General features: G+C 33.5%; 1 protein-coding gene across 1 annotated transcript in view; it reads right to left on the bottom strand.

Annotated features, from left to right (window-relative positions):
• LOC129230479 (chromodomain-helicase-DNA-binding protein 7-like) overlaps positions 1-19,161 on the bottom strand; it is a 171,608-nt gene that overhangs the window by 29,468 nt on the left and 122,979 nt on the right. The window contains 7 exon segments of the mRNA XM_054864881.1: positions 123-195; positions 3,727-4,101; positions 6,014-6,157; positions 7,010-7,917; positions 13,262-13,386; positions 13,676-13,883; positions 18,761-18,972. Of these exon segments, the coding sequence (XP_054720856.1) occupies positions 123-195; positions 3,727-4,101; positions 6,014-6,157; positions 7,010-7,917; positions 13,262-13,386; positions 13,676-13,883; positions 18,761-18,972 (2,045 nt within the window).

Genomic DNA, 19,161 nt, shown 5'->3' with positions numbered 1-19,161 from the left:
ACAGAACTTTATAATAGTAACTTCATACCATGATATTTCATCAATCAATCATTCTGCTTTTTATTTTTAATGATTATACATTTTGTACAATTTTAAAACACAATTATACAAATGTAACACACCTCTTTCAGCTTCAATTTCAAATCTTCTTCTCCGCCTCCTCCTTCGATGCTTTGATGATTCCGAAATAGGTTGCTGAAAAAAGAGCATATGATAGATTTTTTTAAAACATACAGATACAATAATGTAAGACAAACAACATTAGAAGAAGCACAAATTTGCAAATTATAGTAGACACGTGTTTCGGCGTTACAGGGAATGCCTTTTTTCACTCCCCAACCATTGGCCTATATGTGGTCACATAAGCGATTTTTTCTTGTCTATTCAGTGATCAGAACAGGCTACAAGACTTAAGAATTTGACAGTGAGCAGTTATACAGTCAGGGAAAAATATTTTCTTAGTGAACTATTAACTGTGGAGTTGAAACTGACGCAGAATAGATTACAAACCCTTCAACGAATTTGTTATTTAGGTACATGTTTCATATTGAAGAATTTCAAAATATTATGCTTTTCCTGCATTTTTTACCCCGTGTTCATATGTGCCCCCGTTTAGGGGTACATGTGAGAATTCCAAAAAAAAAATCCATGACACAAAGAAAAGTATATTCAATCATGGGGACTTATTTGCATTGAGAAATTAATATTTTTTTTTTAAATAAAGAAATTTAAAAAAAAAATTCACATGTGCTCCTTTTCCCTAATATACATTATTGCGCATAGCAATTTGTCTAGTTCTTATATAATACTTTAATGTACTATTAGAAACATATAAATATCTTTTCTATTGCAAACAAATGCAAGGCGTCGACTTTATGGTAGACAAATTTGAGTAAAATCTCATTTTAAAGCTACAAACAATTCTACACTGGAAAGTACAATATGCGTTTTTAACGACCATAGCTAAGAGATTTTCTTTCTTAAAAAATGTAATTCGCATAAAAACATGACACTAAGCACGAAGCATTTTTAATAACTTTTTCATCAATGGTTGGAGAAGAAATGTTTACATTTTTGCAAAGAAAAAAGTACTAAAAGCAAGGAGGTTCTAATTTCTAAGGGGGGGAGGGGCTTGAGCCTCCACTTACCCCCTCCCCCCCTATATGGGCGCCCATACCACATACAAGGGCTGTTTAAAAAAGTATCAGACCTTTTGTCCTCCCGCATAAAACGAATGAAGAGCCGGCAGAAAAAGCTTAGTAGGGATGTAGAGGGAACTGTCATGAGCGCGGATGCGCAGTTTCATATCATGACAAAACTTCAGTCACCAGCAGTCAGCCTAGTAATGTAGACCTCACTGTAGTGCTCAGCGGGTTTTATCAAGTTATAAAATGACAGAAAAACCTGAGCAGCGTTACTGCATTAAATTTTTTCCGAAAGCTTGGCGATTCCCAAGTGGAAACAATTCACAAGATACAACAGGCTTTTGAGAAGTCTGCCATGAACAGTACTTGAATAAAAAAAGGGGGTACAATCATATCAAAAATGGTCAAACATAGTGGAAAGTGAATCATGTTCAGGCAGGCCATCGCCAAGCCGGAATGAGAATGTTACAGAACAAGTGTGAACTTTAGTCTCCGAGGACTGTTGTCTTACAGTCCGAGAACTTTCAGAAGAAATTGGAGTCAGCATTGGGTCAGTACATTTGATTTTAACTTAGGATTTGAAAATGAGAAAACGAGTCCGCAAATTTTTTTCCTAAGTTGCTGACATTGAGTAAAAACAACTTCGCCTTGAATTTGCACAAGACATGCTGGATAGTGCAAACACTTCTGACTACTTTCTAAGCTGAAAATTTCCCTGAAAGGAACTTGATTTCAAGAAAGAGAAAACATTAAACAGAGTGTGACGACCAAGCTTAACAGCATTCCAAAAGATGCCTTCCAGAAATGTTTTGAACAGTGGCAAAACCGCTGGGGAGAAGTGCGAGTTCATCACCAATGTGACTACTTTGAAGGTGATTAAAGGTCTGTAGCTCTAGCTCAATAAATGCACTTTTAATTAGTTAAACTCCGATACTTTTTGAACAGCCCTCGAATATTTGTATGTTGCATAACAAATGGATTTTGTTCAAAGCAAGACGGCTTAAGCCACTGAATTGTAGCAAACAAACTTGGAAAAATTTCAGTACACTGACCAGGGTTGGCTTTCTGCCGGCAGAAACTAGTTTTTGCTGTGCCAGTGGCAGAAACTGGTTATAATCGGTAAAAACCGGCAGAAACTGGCAAAAACTTAAAAATGTCTTTAATAACTCAAGTAATTAGTAAATGATATTTGTTTAAGTAAACTAAAAAATTAAACATTTCATCATTTAATAAAAAAAAATCCCATGCTAGGGCCCTTGAATTAGTTCAGAAAGGGAACTTTCCAATTTCAGAGGCTTGTAGTATGTGGATTAATTTAATAAAGGATAAAAAATCATACAGGGGTGCTAAGGAAACAGGAGTGACATACAGAATTAAACAGGCATTACTGACTGTAACTTGCTCACTTATAAGCTTCCTCTAAATTGTTTGTGATTGAAATTATCATGTCATGTGCTTCAAGAAGAAAGTGCCAGAATTTTACCTGCCCAAATTTTGTACCTAATGTAGGAGCTTTTCAAAACAAATTGGCTCCATTTCTCAAAACTTATTTTTCCAGTCAAATTTTTACCACAATCCCAGTTACTACACGGTGGACCAGTTACACAATAGATGAAAGTTTCACGAACATTGCTTGCTCCTTGATGCATTGTCTGCTACCTCTTCTGTTTTAAGAATATTCTAAAATTTCTCATTTGTGCGTTGTAAATTGAGAACCTGATTTTTGAAACCACCTTTTCTAAGAGGCAATTGCAGGGTCCAAACAATGTAACATTTGATTTTGAATTGTGATAATTTTGTAACAAAATTACAGTACTTTGGTTAACAATTAATTATTTTTTCCATGCATTTTCAGTTGTATACCAAGAATTAATTTTTTATTTTGTGAGTTTTTGCCAGTTTCTGCCGCAAATTGGCAGAAAGTGGCTTTTGCCATGCCGGTTTTAACCGGTTTCTACCAGTGGTTGTAACCGCCTCGGCAGAAATGTGCCGACACTGACACGTTAGAACAGGTGTTCCCAAAGGGGGTGCTACAGGAAGAGGCAAGTGCTATTGAGAAGTGTCCATGGTATCCATTAATAAATATATATTAGAGATAAACTAAAAGTTCTAATTCTTCAAAGGATGTAGTGAATCGTAAAAGTTTGTGAACCGTGTCATAGAGCATAATGAGAGAGATTTTCTTCTTTCTCTAAAATGTGTGCTGTGAAGATTTTTTTCAATCAACTACTGAGCCTGCTGCAGGAAAGTAAAATTGACTGTAAAGAGGTACAATATATTTTCTTTTTTTTTTTTGAGAAACAGTTAATAAGTTAAGGTCTTGGATAAAAATTATTTGTAAAAATATTAAATTATGAAAAAGAATGAAAAAAAAAAAAGATCTAAGCTATGAAAAATAAAAATTATACATATTAAGCACTCGACTACTAAATTTTGATCCACAAATCTAGTTGGAATAGTATCATCTAAAAAGCAATATGTGCTTGAATTGATTATCCTCTTACAAGAACTATGCAATGTGAAATTGTTCCATGTATTAACAACACATATGAAAAACTCTGGAAAAAAAAAACCAACTCACTTGGTTTGCCATATTGTGTTGCTGAAGAGCCGCCTTATGCAGCAGCCCAAAATCTGTCGGAGTAGGAGGAATAGTTTCTTGCAAGGCAGCAGCAATGGAGGTTGTTGAGGGCAATATGGGTTCTCGCAGTGGTGTATGCTCAGGAGTCACTTCACCACTGTGACCTTGGCTAGAGATACTAGGAGCAGGAGAAGCTCTGTGCGAGAGTGCAGGGCTTGCAATCACAGGAGGATGAGACATAGGAGTGGAAGATGAGGATGATGGGGTAGGGGCTGAAGATGGGAAACTAGGTAGAAAAGTATGTCGAATGATGGGCCATTCATTCTTTTCCACTGCATGGACTATGTGCTCCAAGCGAATTTGCAAAACTTTGTCCTGGAGCAAAAAATTTTAAGAAACCATTGTAATTGGCAAAATATTAGTTTAAATTAAACATGCATCAAATGTGTCAAAAACATTCTTATAAATTGTATTTCTTATTCAGAAAAAGTTTAAGAGTTGAAGTACAAGGTAAACCCATAAAGCAGTGCAGCAGCCCCTCTTTTAAGGGACACCTCTGAATCAGAGATTTTTTCTGGTTCTAGTCCCTTTGAATATGGACCTCCATGAATTTACTTATGATTTAGGGACACTCATTTAAGAGACTGCCACAGTAATTACAATATTATTATTATTATTATTATTTAGCAAGATAACATATAAGAGGTTTTCTTTCGCTGGGACTACTTGGAAGAGCGTGCTTTTTGAATCTTTCCGTTAACTTAGCATGTTGAGAAAGCCTAATTTGCATTGGTTTACAACTCTATACAAAGTTAAATTATTAGCTTCCCTGCAATTAATTATCATCTCCTGAATTCTCATTTTTGATTCCTCAGTCTTCTTGACTTTTTTATCTATTTTTGTTTGGTTTTTTTGCCGTAATACTCGCATACGCTCTACTGCATTTTCCGTGTCATCCTCTTTTTATTTACTTGCCATTCTTACTCTACAGAATAAGAAATATTATAAATTGAAAGCAGATGCTAAAAGATTGCTAAAAAAAATGACAGAAAAATGTTAATATTGCGCTTGACAAGTAACATCGAAAAAACAAAAAATATGCAAAAAAATGCAAGTTTTCAACATATAAAAGCCAAATGATCATGATTTTTAATATTCGAAGTTGAAAACATATGCCATAATTGTTGAGTGTGTACTTTTCTATTGATACTGTTTCTAGTTCATTTATTTATTTATTTATTCCATGGGGAGGGTTGCTACTAGAACAATTATTCTGTTGGCAGAAAAGTGGGCAATAAGCTAAAAGGGTCTACAGGCCACTTGGAGTTTTCAGGTCTAAAGCTACATAATGCAATTTTCTACTAATGCAAACATCCAATGCCATTTCGGAAAGCTAGGCACTTAAAAAAAGTCATGTATACTTCCATCTTGGGAATGACCAAATATGGCACCTACTTCAAAAATTAAGATTTTTTTTATAAATTTAAAGCATGAAAACAATTTTAAAAAATTAAATCTTTACGAAACTACAATTCAGTTGAAATGATTTTAGAGCATTTGTGTCCTAAGGCAATGAAGATGAAATTGTTTTAAAAACAAAATTTTTCATTTCTCAAAAAAATTACGTATTAAAAAAAAATGCAGCACATTTTGAGTTACTTTTATTAGTTTACAGTTAAAGAAGACATCCAATTCTGCTTTGTTTTTGGAAACTCAGGCATTTAAGCATCCTGTCCACTTCCATCTTGTGAATGACCAAAAACGGCGACTATGTTTCACGCGTTGCTGGAAAGACTTTCTGATCAAAAAAACAATTTTCCCTGATCAGCCCTCCCATTCTCAGGCTTGTGCCTCCGAAGCAATAAATTGTCTTCTCCCCTGTTGAGTTTGTGCATAGTTTCTGTTCATCAGAAAAAAAATTTCCTTGGGAACTAATGAGGGTCAAAAATGGCGACTGCGGAAGTTTTTATTGGGTCGCCAAATGTTTTATTGCCTGCGTCATTTTGCCTCAAAATTTTATATTTTTTCAGGAAACATCTAAAAAAATGATTAGATCTCATGGTACAAAGTTTTATGGGAAAAAATTCAGAAAAAATTTTTTGGAGGCAAAATAGGAAAACTCCCCAACTTTTCCCTGTCTTTTTTAACTATGCCATTATCCCTGCCTATTCCAGGTTTTTCCGGAGCGTACGAACCCTGTACACATGATTTGAAAAATTCACAGACAATTTATCAAGTTAGAAAAATACTACCTTATACTTTTTAAGTAAAATATCTTTGAATTTACCTTAGGCCATCTAACAGCATTTCCATTCGTAAATGCCAGCAGCTGAGCAACAGTGGGTTCACCCATTTCAGTTTCAAGATTAAAACTGGCTTGACTCATGACATCATCATTTTGCGAAATGCATCCCTGTAAAATCGCATACAGCTTAAAAAAGGAAAGATGAGCATTATATTAGTAAACTTACAAAGAGATTACAGATTAAAAGGTCGATTTCATCTAATTTTTTACTATGTCTACATATTCAACAGCATTTAAAAAATTGATTTTGATCAGCAGATGAAATTAGAAAAATGCAATATTCATGACAAAACTGAAAGAGGAATCAAAACATTCAACAGTCATCATGAAATGGTTCCGATTTTGATTCGAGGTTTGTAATTTCGTGTTACAACACAACTTACAGTTGCATTTGCCAATATATATTTGATCTTTAGTATTTCCAATTAAATTCAAGCCAAATAATATGAAGCCTATTCATATTTGCAAAACCTTATTTAAAAGAAACTATAACAATTGATTGTCTACAGTACATACTCCTCAGTCACAACTTGGACCTACAGCTGATCAAATGATCTATCACGACACTTAAAATGAAAAGATATCTCAGATTGGGTGAGAGGTATAGAATTATTTAATGGTAAATTCTAACACATGAGCTGTTTCCTATCCTGAAATGTAATCGAACTCGAAGCTTTAGCATTTCAGATATTTTTATTCAGTTACTCATATGAGATCTAATGCAACATTTGTTTAGATTTTCTGGGCGAAAAAAAAAAAAAGGATGGAAAAATTAGTAAAATTGTTGCATGACACATAAATATGGAATACACAACGTTGTTCAATAATATTTACTTGAGTATGTGTTATATTAATGAAAAACCAAATTAAAACTTTTTTTACCCCTACAATTCTTAATTTCCTAATAAGTATTTAACAATTGAAAAAAAAAAAGAAGTTTGATTTTTTCTTCTTCTTTTTTTAAATTAAAGATTTTACCTGAGAATCATCCACTTGTGAATGCAATGGATCATCCTTATGAAACATTTTTTGAAGGTGGTTATATTTTTCCCTAAAATTATCTTCGGACATTATTTCTTCTTGCTTCACTTTCAGTAGTGATTTCTGAAACATTCCCATGTCAATTTTCTCTGATTTAATGTTTTTCATTGAGTTTTCTAATTCTTTCTGGATGATTTCCAGATGGCTTTTTGATTCTGTATCCGTATCACAATCATATTTCTGATCCTCCTTCTCCATTTCTTCAAGGACAGGAGTTGATAGCACCGGACTTTTCGCCCTTGTTATGACTGAAACTTCACCAGTCTTTTCAAGAATAGGCATTGCTTCCTTACTTTCTTCTTCCTCCTTTCTATTGTCAGTTTCTATATCAGTTTCTTCATCTTCCACTTTGAGTTCATCTTCATTCTTAAGTTCTGGTTTCTCATCCTCATTAGCGGTTTCATTCGTCTCGCTGGAACTTGGAATTAGATTTGATTTTTCTTCAACTTCGGAAGATGCACTAGTTTCACATTTTATCACATCAGTACTTTTGAGTTCATCCTCCTCTGTATTTTCTTTAACATTTTCTTCAGATGTAACATCCTCTTTTTTCACCAACGTACTTGGACTTTCAGTATTGCTTTCAACCTTAACAGCTACTTCATCCTTTACTTCCTTTTCAACTTTTGGGACTTGATCTTCAGGTAAGTCGGTTCTTTGTTTACTATTTTCTACTTCCTTCTTAGTTTCTGAGCCATGTTCTAAATGTTTATGGAAAGGAGCATCATCTTTCACATTAAATTCATCAGAGCAGATTGGCAACTCTTCTTTCAGTCTTCGAAAACTTTCATCTTTCAGCAACATATTTTCATCTGTGTGATAGATATTCAGGGGACTAGAACAACCTAATAAATGAAAATTTATAAGCATTGGATAATAAATCTTGTGAACAAAAGAATGTCCTTACAAAAAGGGATATTTATTTAGCACATAATTTATCAATAACACATTGCCTTATTGAGCAAGAAAGGTATACCTCAATTTTGCCTTGAAACATTGTTTTATGATAACATGATAGCTAATTAGGTTAACAACAGATTTTTAAATATATCAGACCTAAATATTTTTTTTTTAAATGGAAATATGACTAACCAAGATTTAAAATAAAATAAGGACCTATAGCAATAAAAGTTAACTCTTTGAGACATACTTTTTCTTGGTAAATAGGGCAGCATAAATCAAACTAAGTTCCACGACTCACTAATTGAATACTCATAAGTATCATGTTCAAAAAGATCGATTGTTTCACATTTTTAACAGAAGAAAAAGGGGATGTATTATATCAGTCCCAGAATGAAATTTAAAGAAAAAATATATGTGGCATTACACACCACATTTAAAAATTTTCCTGCACAAGTTTCATACCAAATTTTCATTGGCCTTAATTTTTTTTCCATCAATTAATTCCCTACATGATATGAGACAACTCACTATCCCTATTTCTTGTTCTCTTTTCAACAATATCAATATTGGTTTATTCAAAATAAATCCTTTTTTGAGCATTGGTTTCTATTAATTTTCTTAAACATTTCTATTGAAGTTTTGGCAGTTCATTCCATCAAACATTTTAAAAATTTATTACCTTCTTTTTTTAAAAAATATTTTGGGGTTTGAAACTTTTAACTATCTATTCTTTTTATTTTAATCATTTTCCATTTTAAATTTTACATGTTTTACACCCAACGTGTAGTGGCCCAGTAAATTTTTGTGGGGTTTGTTTAGCTTGTACAATTTTATGATTTTTATACATTTGAAAGTTAAGAATTTACCACGTTCCCCTCACCTCCTGTTCAAGCTTTTTCTGAAAAAATCATTCTGAATAACTTTTGTAGAAGAATGACGAGAAATACATTATACAATGCATTACTAAAAGTATTAAATTATATTTTTAATACTGATGGCTACTTTAGATGTTTATTCAAATTATGGTAAAGGGCGATTCTCAAAAAAATGTCCTGTGCGTAATGTTAAGTTTTTTTCATTTTTTCCAGCAAACCAAAGCCTTCAAAAAAAAAAAAAAAATGCTGTTGGGACAATACATGCTTCAATACACTATCAAAGCATAACAGTTAATCCCATATTTAATTAATAGTTATTTGAATGAAATAAACTTAGCGTTACACAAGGGACATTTTTTCGAGAATTGCCCTAAATCAGTCAAACAATTTCTAAGCAGGATTCAGCCAGGATTCTCACTCATTTTAAGAAGTTTAATTTCTGGTCTTTCCCAGAATTCCGGGGGGGGGGGGGGAATCCAGATTCCTTTTTAGAACTTGTGGCACTTTTTTTTTTTTTTGTTTTATGAATCTAAAAATTCTGACTTCCTTCACAACACAAGGACGTAAATAAGGGAGATGCTGAGGAGGCTCGGCCCCCGTCTAAAAAGTGGAAAAAATTTAAATAAAGATGTTAATTTTTGGTTTTAAGTGCTCACAAATAATTTCCAAAGTTTTAGCTACAAAAATGAATAAATAAATATGAAAGTGAAAATTATAATTATAATACGTTAGATAAGAGATTTTCGAACTGGGTGCCGCAGGAAGGGGTGAGAGGTGCAAGTGTCCATGATAACAATATGTATGGATATAAAACTAGACTAGGATGCCGTGAGAAAATTCTAATTCTTCAAAGAATGCCGCAAATTGTTAAAGTTTGGGAACCCTGTGTTAGATATGACACCAGGCAATGGAGTTCAGAAGGGGTCAGGGGATCCATACCCCTTACTCAAGAAAAGAACATGTCTTGGGAAAGCAAAGTTATTTTTAAAAAAAATCTTAATTCTTACAAAAAGAAATCTTTAAATTAAATTTTTTTACAGATGCAGTTAATTGCTTAACAAATAAGGTTCCTCTCTTTTTATCACCCTCCCCCCCACTTTTTTTCCCACTCAGTCTGAAAATAAAGGTCTTTAAAATGTTTCTCTATTTAACTCTAATCCTCTGCAAGAAATTTAAAATAAGTTTTAGTTGTTTGGTTGGAGTAATAGTGGAAACTGGATGTCCTAAAAATGCATTTATTTGAGCATTTTTGGACATCAATTTCAAAACATTCCTGGAGGAGGGTCCCCGAACCACCAACCTTTCACTAAGGTTACTACCAAAAGTAGTCTGAAATTGTGCCTTTAAGATTTCAATTTTTAAAAGTTTCAGAGGAAGATCCCTAAAACCGCATAGGGTTTCCAATCTTGTGCCAAATTCAGTCCCCCGGGATTCCGGGATTGGAAGGAGTCAATCCCACGGAATTTACTTTATTCTTCTAAAAGTTAAATTTTAGCGTCAAACAGAAAAAGTTGAGCTTTTTATAGAAAGACTACTTTTGTTACTTGAGTTAGTAGTTTTCTCAAATCCCCTAAACCATTTGTAAAGTACTGCAAAGTCTCTACAAATAGTAGAGACCAATTACCAACTATCATTTGGTACGCTAAAGTGTGCTCTTTGCTTCGCATGAGATGGAAAGGGATTTTCGTGCAAAAAAAAAAAGCTCTTGATGAAAACATGTGCTTTGGCTCCACTGCAGTTGCTTTTAGAGTTTAAATAATTGTGGACATTTAGCAAAAACTTCATGACCTTGTAAACTAGATTTTTCTTTTCTTTTAATATGGGAACCATGCTTGGCTTTTGCTCAAGAACTGCAAATTGTGGTAAAAAACAATGTCTCTTTGACTTGTGTATTGCTGTATCCAATTTAACTTGCATTAAGATTACCCATACCAACCCTTGTTGCTGCATAAAAGTTAGTCATTGTATCAGGGCATTTGATTCATTACAGCAGGGAGAGAATGCTGATTGGTTTCATTAAGTCACAGACTCAATAAAAGTTTTTGAATAACATCAGTAATTTTACCTCTCACCTAGAAGAGATATACAAAATCTTGAGCCGCTTAACCTACTGCGAGTCAGCTTGTGTTTCATCCATGTTTCTTTCGCCTCTTTTTAGAGTCGTGCCGAGTATTGCAGATTAGTCGGCTGATTCATTCAACATAATTTTCAAGGTACCACTCACATTTATAATATCACTTCACGGTGACAAAAGACGTCGACAGGCAGTTTTGGCAGATTAGAGAGCATACATAATCGATTTTTATTGGATCTTTTTGAGAAAAATACATTGTGCACTTTCTTCTTTGGAAAAAAATATTGGGAACTTTTAGTAAGTTAAAGCTTTTGAATGTTTTCCTTAATCTTACTAGAGCATTCCAACATTATATTCAGGCTACTCCTGCAATTTGCAATGCACTTTCTCAATTTTTTCTAAAACCCAATTTTCTGGGTTTAAAATTTTTGTGATAGTTTTCGAAAACACTAATTATTTTTACCCAATTTCTGAATTGATGACGTATCAAGGCAAAAACCTTGAATGAGAATACCTATTCATTCTCAGAAAAATATACTCTATTTTTATCGTCTTCTTAAATGACAAATACATTGTTCATCATACGAGTTTTTCTTCCTTTCTTGCAGAAATACAAAGAAGGACATTCAAACTTAATGCTTGTGAAAAGATTCGTTTTATGAGCAGCAAAAGTTTTAAAACGTTTGCATGGAAAATCTTCGCAGGAATGGAAATCTTGCTAGATTTTTGCTCAAAGTCCTGCGAACTATCATGCAGAATCCCTCGGGACTTCGGGATTGGAAACCCTAAAACCGCATCTTCCCTCGAAACATCTGTAAAGATGATCTAAAATTGTGTTTTACTTTTCAGAGGAAGATTCTCAAACTCTTCCTTAGTTCCAAAGATTGCCTAATGTTGGGGAAAAAAAACCTGAATTGCTTTTGAAAAGAACCTGAAAATAAAAAATTTCAAAAGTTACTGACTACTGATAAGGTAATTACCTCCAACACCTCATATCTTTTAACTCTCCCCATTTTTCCGAGTCGGTTTAAAATAAGAAAGTCTTTAAAATACTACACTTCAAAGACCCCTCGACATACTAAAACCATTAAAGTGCTTCTCAAACCTCATTTTTCGCGTTTCATGTCGAAAAATTTCCAGGGGACGGCTACCTAACGCCTTGCCTTCTGAAGAAAATTATTTAAGATTGCTTTTATGGAGCTTTATTTTGAAAAAGGCCGAATCCCTAAGATTACCAAATATGGTCTACTATTGCGCTTTTAAGACTCCAACTGCAAAAAAATTTCGAACTCCAGTATGAAATCTGAAAAGGAAAAAACTACAATTTCGAACCATTTAAGGTGGAGAGCATTTAAATCCGTCCACCTAGTATCACTGAATATCTGTTTAAAACTTCATTTTTTAGGATATTAATTTTAAAATAGTTTTTGGGGACTGATTCAGAACCACCCATTTAATGCACCACCCTGCCCGTAATATCATCGAAGATAGTCTGAAACTGCATTTTTAGAACTTCAATTTCAAAACATTTCCGCAAAAGGTCCCCAAATTTTTCCTTCCCGTAGCATCACCAGAGACTATCTAAAACTGCATTCTTAGAGAGGACTACAATTTCAAAAAATCCCCCCACCAGAAGCGAGAATTTCTTGAGTGCCCTCCTGAAACTATTTTTTGGTTGCGCCACTGAATGACAGTGTAAAGTCCTTGCCCTACCTCGAAAAAAATAAGAAGATCAGGTCACTGTTGCTTATCCCCTTCCCCTCAAAAAATTGAAATTACAAGGAAAAAAGTGAGGGGGAGCTAATCTTGGTAAAATGGGCCCCCTCAAAAATAAAAACAAAAATATGCCATTGTCACAACATATGCAAAAACAAAGCAATTTAATGTGAGAATTTCACTAATGTTTTTGCTAATGCATCAAAAAAATATTACTGCCAAAGAATTTTTTGTCAGTCTATTCCAAATTATAAAGTCCTAAAAGAATTCATCTTTAGTAAACTTACATGAGTAAGATACTTACATGAGTAAACTTACATGAGTACTTAGCATAAAAGTTTATTGATGCAAACAATATTATTTTCCAGGTGTTTTACAATTTTTCAGATTTTGGATTAATGACTTTCCCTGACTTTTTTGATCAAAATAAAATTTCTTCACAATTCCAGGTATTTTCTGATATGTGGGAACCCTGCCCGGGATATGTCAATTAAAAAAACTGGAATTCTAAGATTCATTGCTACACATCCTTAACGGAATTCCAGGGTAGCCCTGGAAAAGTTTCACCGTTGTTAAAAGTAAAATAAGCTTAACCTTTTAGAGATTAAAAAAGATATTTACCAATAGGTGTAGTAAACATATTGCCAATTTGTATCGTTTTGGCATTAGGGTAATTCTTTAGAACATCTTTAAATGATAGATTGGGATCATGAAGTAAATGATAATCCATTCTGCTGAGGCCATGCCTGGGGGGGAAAAATCAAGAAATTAAATGCAATAACAAAAAATAATTGAAAATGATAATAAAATCTACAGAACAAATTTCAAGCAGTAATTAAGAATGGTACATCTTTGAATTCCAAAAAAAAAAAATATATTGATTTCTTAAAATTATTTTACTCCTTTAAAAGACTTTAATGCTGGAAAAAAATGGCAACAAATCAGAAAAAAAAGTAGAAAGATACAAAAGATTTTGAAACATGAAAATAAACATTTGATGTAAACTTTTATAAAATGAAAAAAAGCAAAACTCACTTAGCAGCACCAAAAAGAAGATCCTTATCATGCTTTCCACAAACCCACCAGTCTGGTAGATCCATAGAAGGCTGACAAAGCTTCAGTCTTTCGTCTAATTCAGGATGTGAAAGTATCTCCTCTCTTATTTTGTTTAAAAGTTCCACCCTTTGAAGACATCGGCTTGCTCGTTCTTCAGAGATTGGTTCAACATTCATCGAGAGTTGCTCTGAGCAAAATGAAAAAACAATAATTTGTATCAAACAAAATGACAATGCATTAATTAAATACTTGATCACAATGTTGGATCTTGAAGACACATTTTTCTTTCTTATTCGAAGCAGATAGATATCAAAATTAATTAGGATTCATAAGAATAAAGTTGACAAGATAATTTCTGAATAGCTGACCTAGTCGAAATACTTGTACTAATAATGCTGAAAAGAAATAAAAAATAAAGAAACTGGAAGTTTTCAAACACTTCAATCTATATAACTTATTGCAAAAGGCTACATTGGTGTTCTTTTTTTGAAAATATAACTCTCTATTTATCTCTTCTTGTCAAGTTCTCTATTTATTAGCATATGGTTTTGATAATTGATCATTTGATAAAATGTTACACAGCTAATCTGTACTAAACAAAAATGTGTACAGATTAGGTATTTAAATACATATTTATTTAATAGCAGTAAAATTATATTTTACTTAAATAATACTATTGCTAAATCGCTACACTTAAGGTTGAATCAAGTAGTTACATTTATTTTTAAATGCAATTATATGGGTAGAATATGTACTTAGTGCATGATTTTAGGCATAAGTATTCACAATGTTTTTTTTTTTTTTTTTGGAAAAACTTGATGATGTTTTAATGCACAGACATATTACCAAATTTCATTTTTAAAATTCAAAACATTTTATTTCAAATATTTTCAATTACAACGAATTCAAAGTAGTTTTGAAATTCAGCTGTTGAATAATCAATATTCAGTAGGCGTGATTGGTTAATAACTGGCTTTGGCCTACAGCAGCGGTTCCCAACCTTTTTCTCTTTGCGAACCCCTTGGAACAGGCAAAAAAGTTCGCGAACCCCCTGATGTTGAAATTAGTAACATGTAAGAAACAATAAAAAAACAGCATGTTTGCTTTCCATTTTTTGCAGCATTTGATTGCAATAAACAAAAATATAATTGTAAAATATCATTAAGTGCAAACATTAATAAAAAGTTAAAACTACATCTACAAGAAAAATTATAAACAAGAAGTTTTATAAACCAACTATTTTTTTAAGCATACTTTAAATTGGGGAAAAAATCCTTAATGCGATATTTGTGGCTGTTTGACGGAACAAAGAAACTGAAAGTTTGGTTCAATGTCTGACAGTTTGAGTCTTAAATCAGGCTCTGGCATTCAATCTGCTTCGGTATTTATCTTTGAGATAAGTATAGGAAGAAAATCCTTTCTCGCACAGATATGTTGTACAAAATGGTGATAAAATTCGAATTGCTTTTTTGGACAAAACGGTATAGTCATTTCTTACACTGAGCCAGAAGTCAATTAACGAGAGCTCTTTAAAGGTAATTTTCAATGAATTATCACAGGATAACTCGATGAGCATTTCCTTTTCAGGTAATGTCAGGGTGTTCTCTAAGCATAGATTTCCTTCAAAAGGATTGCGTATCCAGTTGTTTGAGAGAGGGACGTTACGCCTATTAGGAAAATACTCGTCAAAAGTTAGTTCAAGATGTTGCAGATGTTCACATACATTTCTTTTAACGCTTTCATCAAGTTTCATTGAGTTTTCTGATAAAAAACTACTAAGAGAAGTGAAACAAGAAAACTCATTCATTTCCAGGCATTGGATCCAGAAATTCAATTTTTTTACCATAGCTTCAATTTTATCATATACAACGAAAATATTAACAACTGCACCTTGCAAGGATAGATTTAATTCATTTAATTTTGAAAAGATGTCAGCTAAATATGCAAGCCTTTGCATCCAAAGAGGATCGAATATGCAAGTGGACAAGTAAAATGGATGATCAACAAAAAATGCTTGGATTTCTGACTTCAATTCAAATAAGCGTGTCAAAATTTTGCCACGGGAAAGCCATCTAACTTCTGTGTGAAGAAGTAAAGTAACATGAAGGCTTCTCAATTCCTCACAAAGCGCGTGAAATAGACGGCAGTTTGTGGCACGTGATTTTATGAAATTTGCAATTTTTACCGCATCATTCAAAGTAGCGGATAATTCTGCGGGAATACGCTTACATGCTAATGCTTGTCTATGAATGCAGCAATGAGTCCATTCAATTTTCTCGTTGATCTTCTTTACTCGCACCACAAAGCTAACAAATTTTCCTGTCATTGATTTTGCACCATTCGTGCACACACCCACACACAAAGACCAATCTATTCCATTTTCTTCAAAGTAACTGTTGACCAGTTCGAAAATTGCTTCTCCAGTTGTGTTGGTTTTCAAAGGTTTTGCAAATAGTACATCTTCTTTAATTGTATCGTTAAAAATATACCTAACATAGACAAGTAATATTGCAGCGTTTGCTACATCAGTCGACTCATCAAGCTGGATCGCAAAATTATTCTCTTTTATTCTATTCACAAGTTCTTTCTCCACATTACTTGCCAAATCAGTAATTCTGCGTGATACTGTGTTATTTGATAGCGGAACCAGGTCAATTTTTTTTGCTGACTTTTCTCCCAGCATACACTTAACAATATCTTTAGCACACGGTCCAATTAAATTTTCTGCAATTGTATGTGGCTGTCCAGGTCTTGCAATTCTATAACTGACTCGATATGAAGCTTCAAGAGCCATTTTACTATCTTCGTTGGATTTTAACAGGAACGTAGAGACGCTACACTTTTTATTATATTCCAATTTTCTTTTAAAATATTCGATAGGTTTGTCCTTGTGTGTCGGATGCTTTGTTTCGAGGTGTCTTCTCAGAAGTGACGGTTTCAAACTGCTGTTCGCTAGAACTTCGTTGCAGAGAAGACAAAGCGGTCTAGGTTCAGACTCTTCTCCAGTAAAATAAAAGCCCATTTGTAAATAGTCACTGTCATATTTTCGCTTTTTTCCTTTTTTCTCCCCTAGTTCACTTTTCTGTTTAGTCGGGGGAGGCGACAGTTCATTACAGCTATCTATTTCAATATTGTGCTGATTCGAAAGTTACTGCTGATGTTGAGGGTTGATCGATTGACTGCTTGTCCATTTGTCGCTCAACCAAACCACCAGTTTTCAACCATCGATCCATAACAGCAGAAAGTTATTAAATCATAAAAATTACCTACACGATTATAACTTCACAAACAGAGTAGCAAGTTCACGTAGCGAAACCAATTGCAAACAAAATCACTTGTTTTCAAGCATCTCTAAAGTATCTCTAAATACGTCTGTTAACAACTATTTCGCCAGAACTATGAGCATGCTGATGTTATATATTTTTGAAAACGAACATATGGGTAAAATCCAGTAATAAATTTTAAGTTTGGAGCCTTTTGCTGTCATGTCTGCTATTCGATGACTGAATTCGACGGAAATTCCCGAGTTATATTTCAAACAGATTAGAACTAATACCCCTATGATGCATTGTTTGAGAATTCTTTATTTTTTTCGACATATGTATATTATGTATATTGTTTGATTGATTCCACGCGATGGCGCCTTTTTAAGGTCATCGTGATCCCCGCCACAGCTTAATACAACGTTTCTGCATGGCGCCTCGCAATAAAGAAGGAAGGATATCTCTTTTTGTTGTCTATCAAAAAAAATGAGAAAATTTCTTTTTAACCAAGATTATAAAACCGCTGAAAGATTTTTTTTTTTTTTTGAGCTTAATACAAGAGTCTGGCACGTTTTAAAATTAAAAAAAAATTTAGTAACTATGTGTGCAAATTCAATATTTTATAATTGTTTACCAAACTAGGAAAAATCCGCCATTGCACCGAAATTTTCGCGAACCCCCTTCCTGCACCTCGCGAACCCCTGGGGGTTCGCGAACCACCGGTTGGGAACCTCTGGCCTACAGAAAATGGTTAAGTACTGTTCTGTCATTGCTGGAAAACTTTTTTACAATGCAGAAAATGGCCCAAGCTCTTGGTTGCTAAGAAGTAATCACTATCAACTAATTTTAGGAGCAAAGTTTTTAAATTAAAGTTCTCCTTAGTGTAACACATTAAATTAACAGTGCAAAGTGTTCAATTCATGTTTTTCACACACATAATTTTAACTGAAGTGTGGTCATATATCATCACACTATTCAATACATTGGCATGAGTATGACATTTTTAGGTATATATTTGCCCTGAACCTCTGAATTTTAACTTTGGTTTTTACTTAATTTAATTAATATTTTTTTTTTTCTTTTTTGAAAATGAGGAATCATAAAAAGTACTATCATAGTATGAAGCAGCAAATTTCTAAAAAAAAATTTTTTACAAAAAAAAAAATAAAGATTTGTATGTGTTACGGGTGTGACCATACAGTCAGAACTGTAACACGTATTAATCATTATTTTTTTAAACGCAAGAATTTTTTTTAGAAACTTAATACTTAATGGCATGATACCAGGGGCAGATACAGATTACCATTTTAGGGGGAGAGGCATGCTGGAAAATGCCCCCCCCCCCCCCCATGAATGAACCTACACAGCTTTGGATAAGAAAATTTCTGAAACTGCTTGAGTGTCAACAAAAAGCACCAAATCGGTCAGGAATAAGGCACCTAATAGGGCATTAACTTTGCTAATTTATTTTATAAGCAGAAAAGAAGTAACTTTTCAAACTTACTGTTTTAAAAATAATTTATGAAATGAAAAGATTATTGAAATCATTTACATCTTATTCATAAAGCGGTTGAACACAATTTGGATGGACATTATTACCGGCGGTTAAGAGGGGGTCATGACCCCCATGACCCTTTCCTTGTATCAGCACCTACATAATACATAGTGGTTCCTTACACTCAGATGTATAAAAATTAAAAGCCAAAGTTTAAAATTCCCAGAATCAAGTACAAATATAGCAAACCCATTGAGCAATGCATAAGGAATAAGATCAATGCATAAGGAATAAGATCTTAATTACCTTCTTCCTCAGTTAGTTCTCTCCCACAAACTCGTTTACACATGGCATAGAAACACTTGTAGTATTCTGCAAGGGTCTCATCATATTTTCGCTCTAGGCGAGCAATGCCACGAAACCTTGCCCAGTTATATTCTTTCTTCTGGTCATTGTACTCCACTCCAAATGATGATATTGTGCGATAGAAATCTGCTTCTTCCCGACGAGACCATTTCCTACACATTGAAACATAAACCAACTACAGTTAAAGGGTAGAAATAAGGTAGTATTTATACATTTTATTTAGCAATTTACAAATTATTTCACATCAGTTTCTTTTTCATACACAAACACATCCATACATACATGACATCCATTTACCTTTTTTCTTGGAATTAATTTTAAAGAACAATGTCAAATGGTGA

This window comes from Uloborus diversus, chromosome 9 (genome assembly GCF_026930045.1).
Source record: "Uloborus diversus isolate 005 chromosome 9, Udiv.v.3.1, whole genome shotgun sequence".
NCBI lineage: Eukaryota > Metazoa > Arthropoda > Arachnida > Araneae > Uloboridae > Uloborus > Uloborus diversus.
Note: the sequence above shows the minus strand (reverse complement) of the source record. Positions and strands in the feature narration are given on the sequence as shown.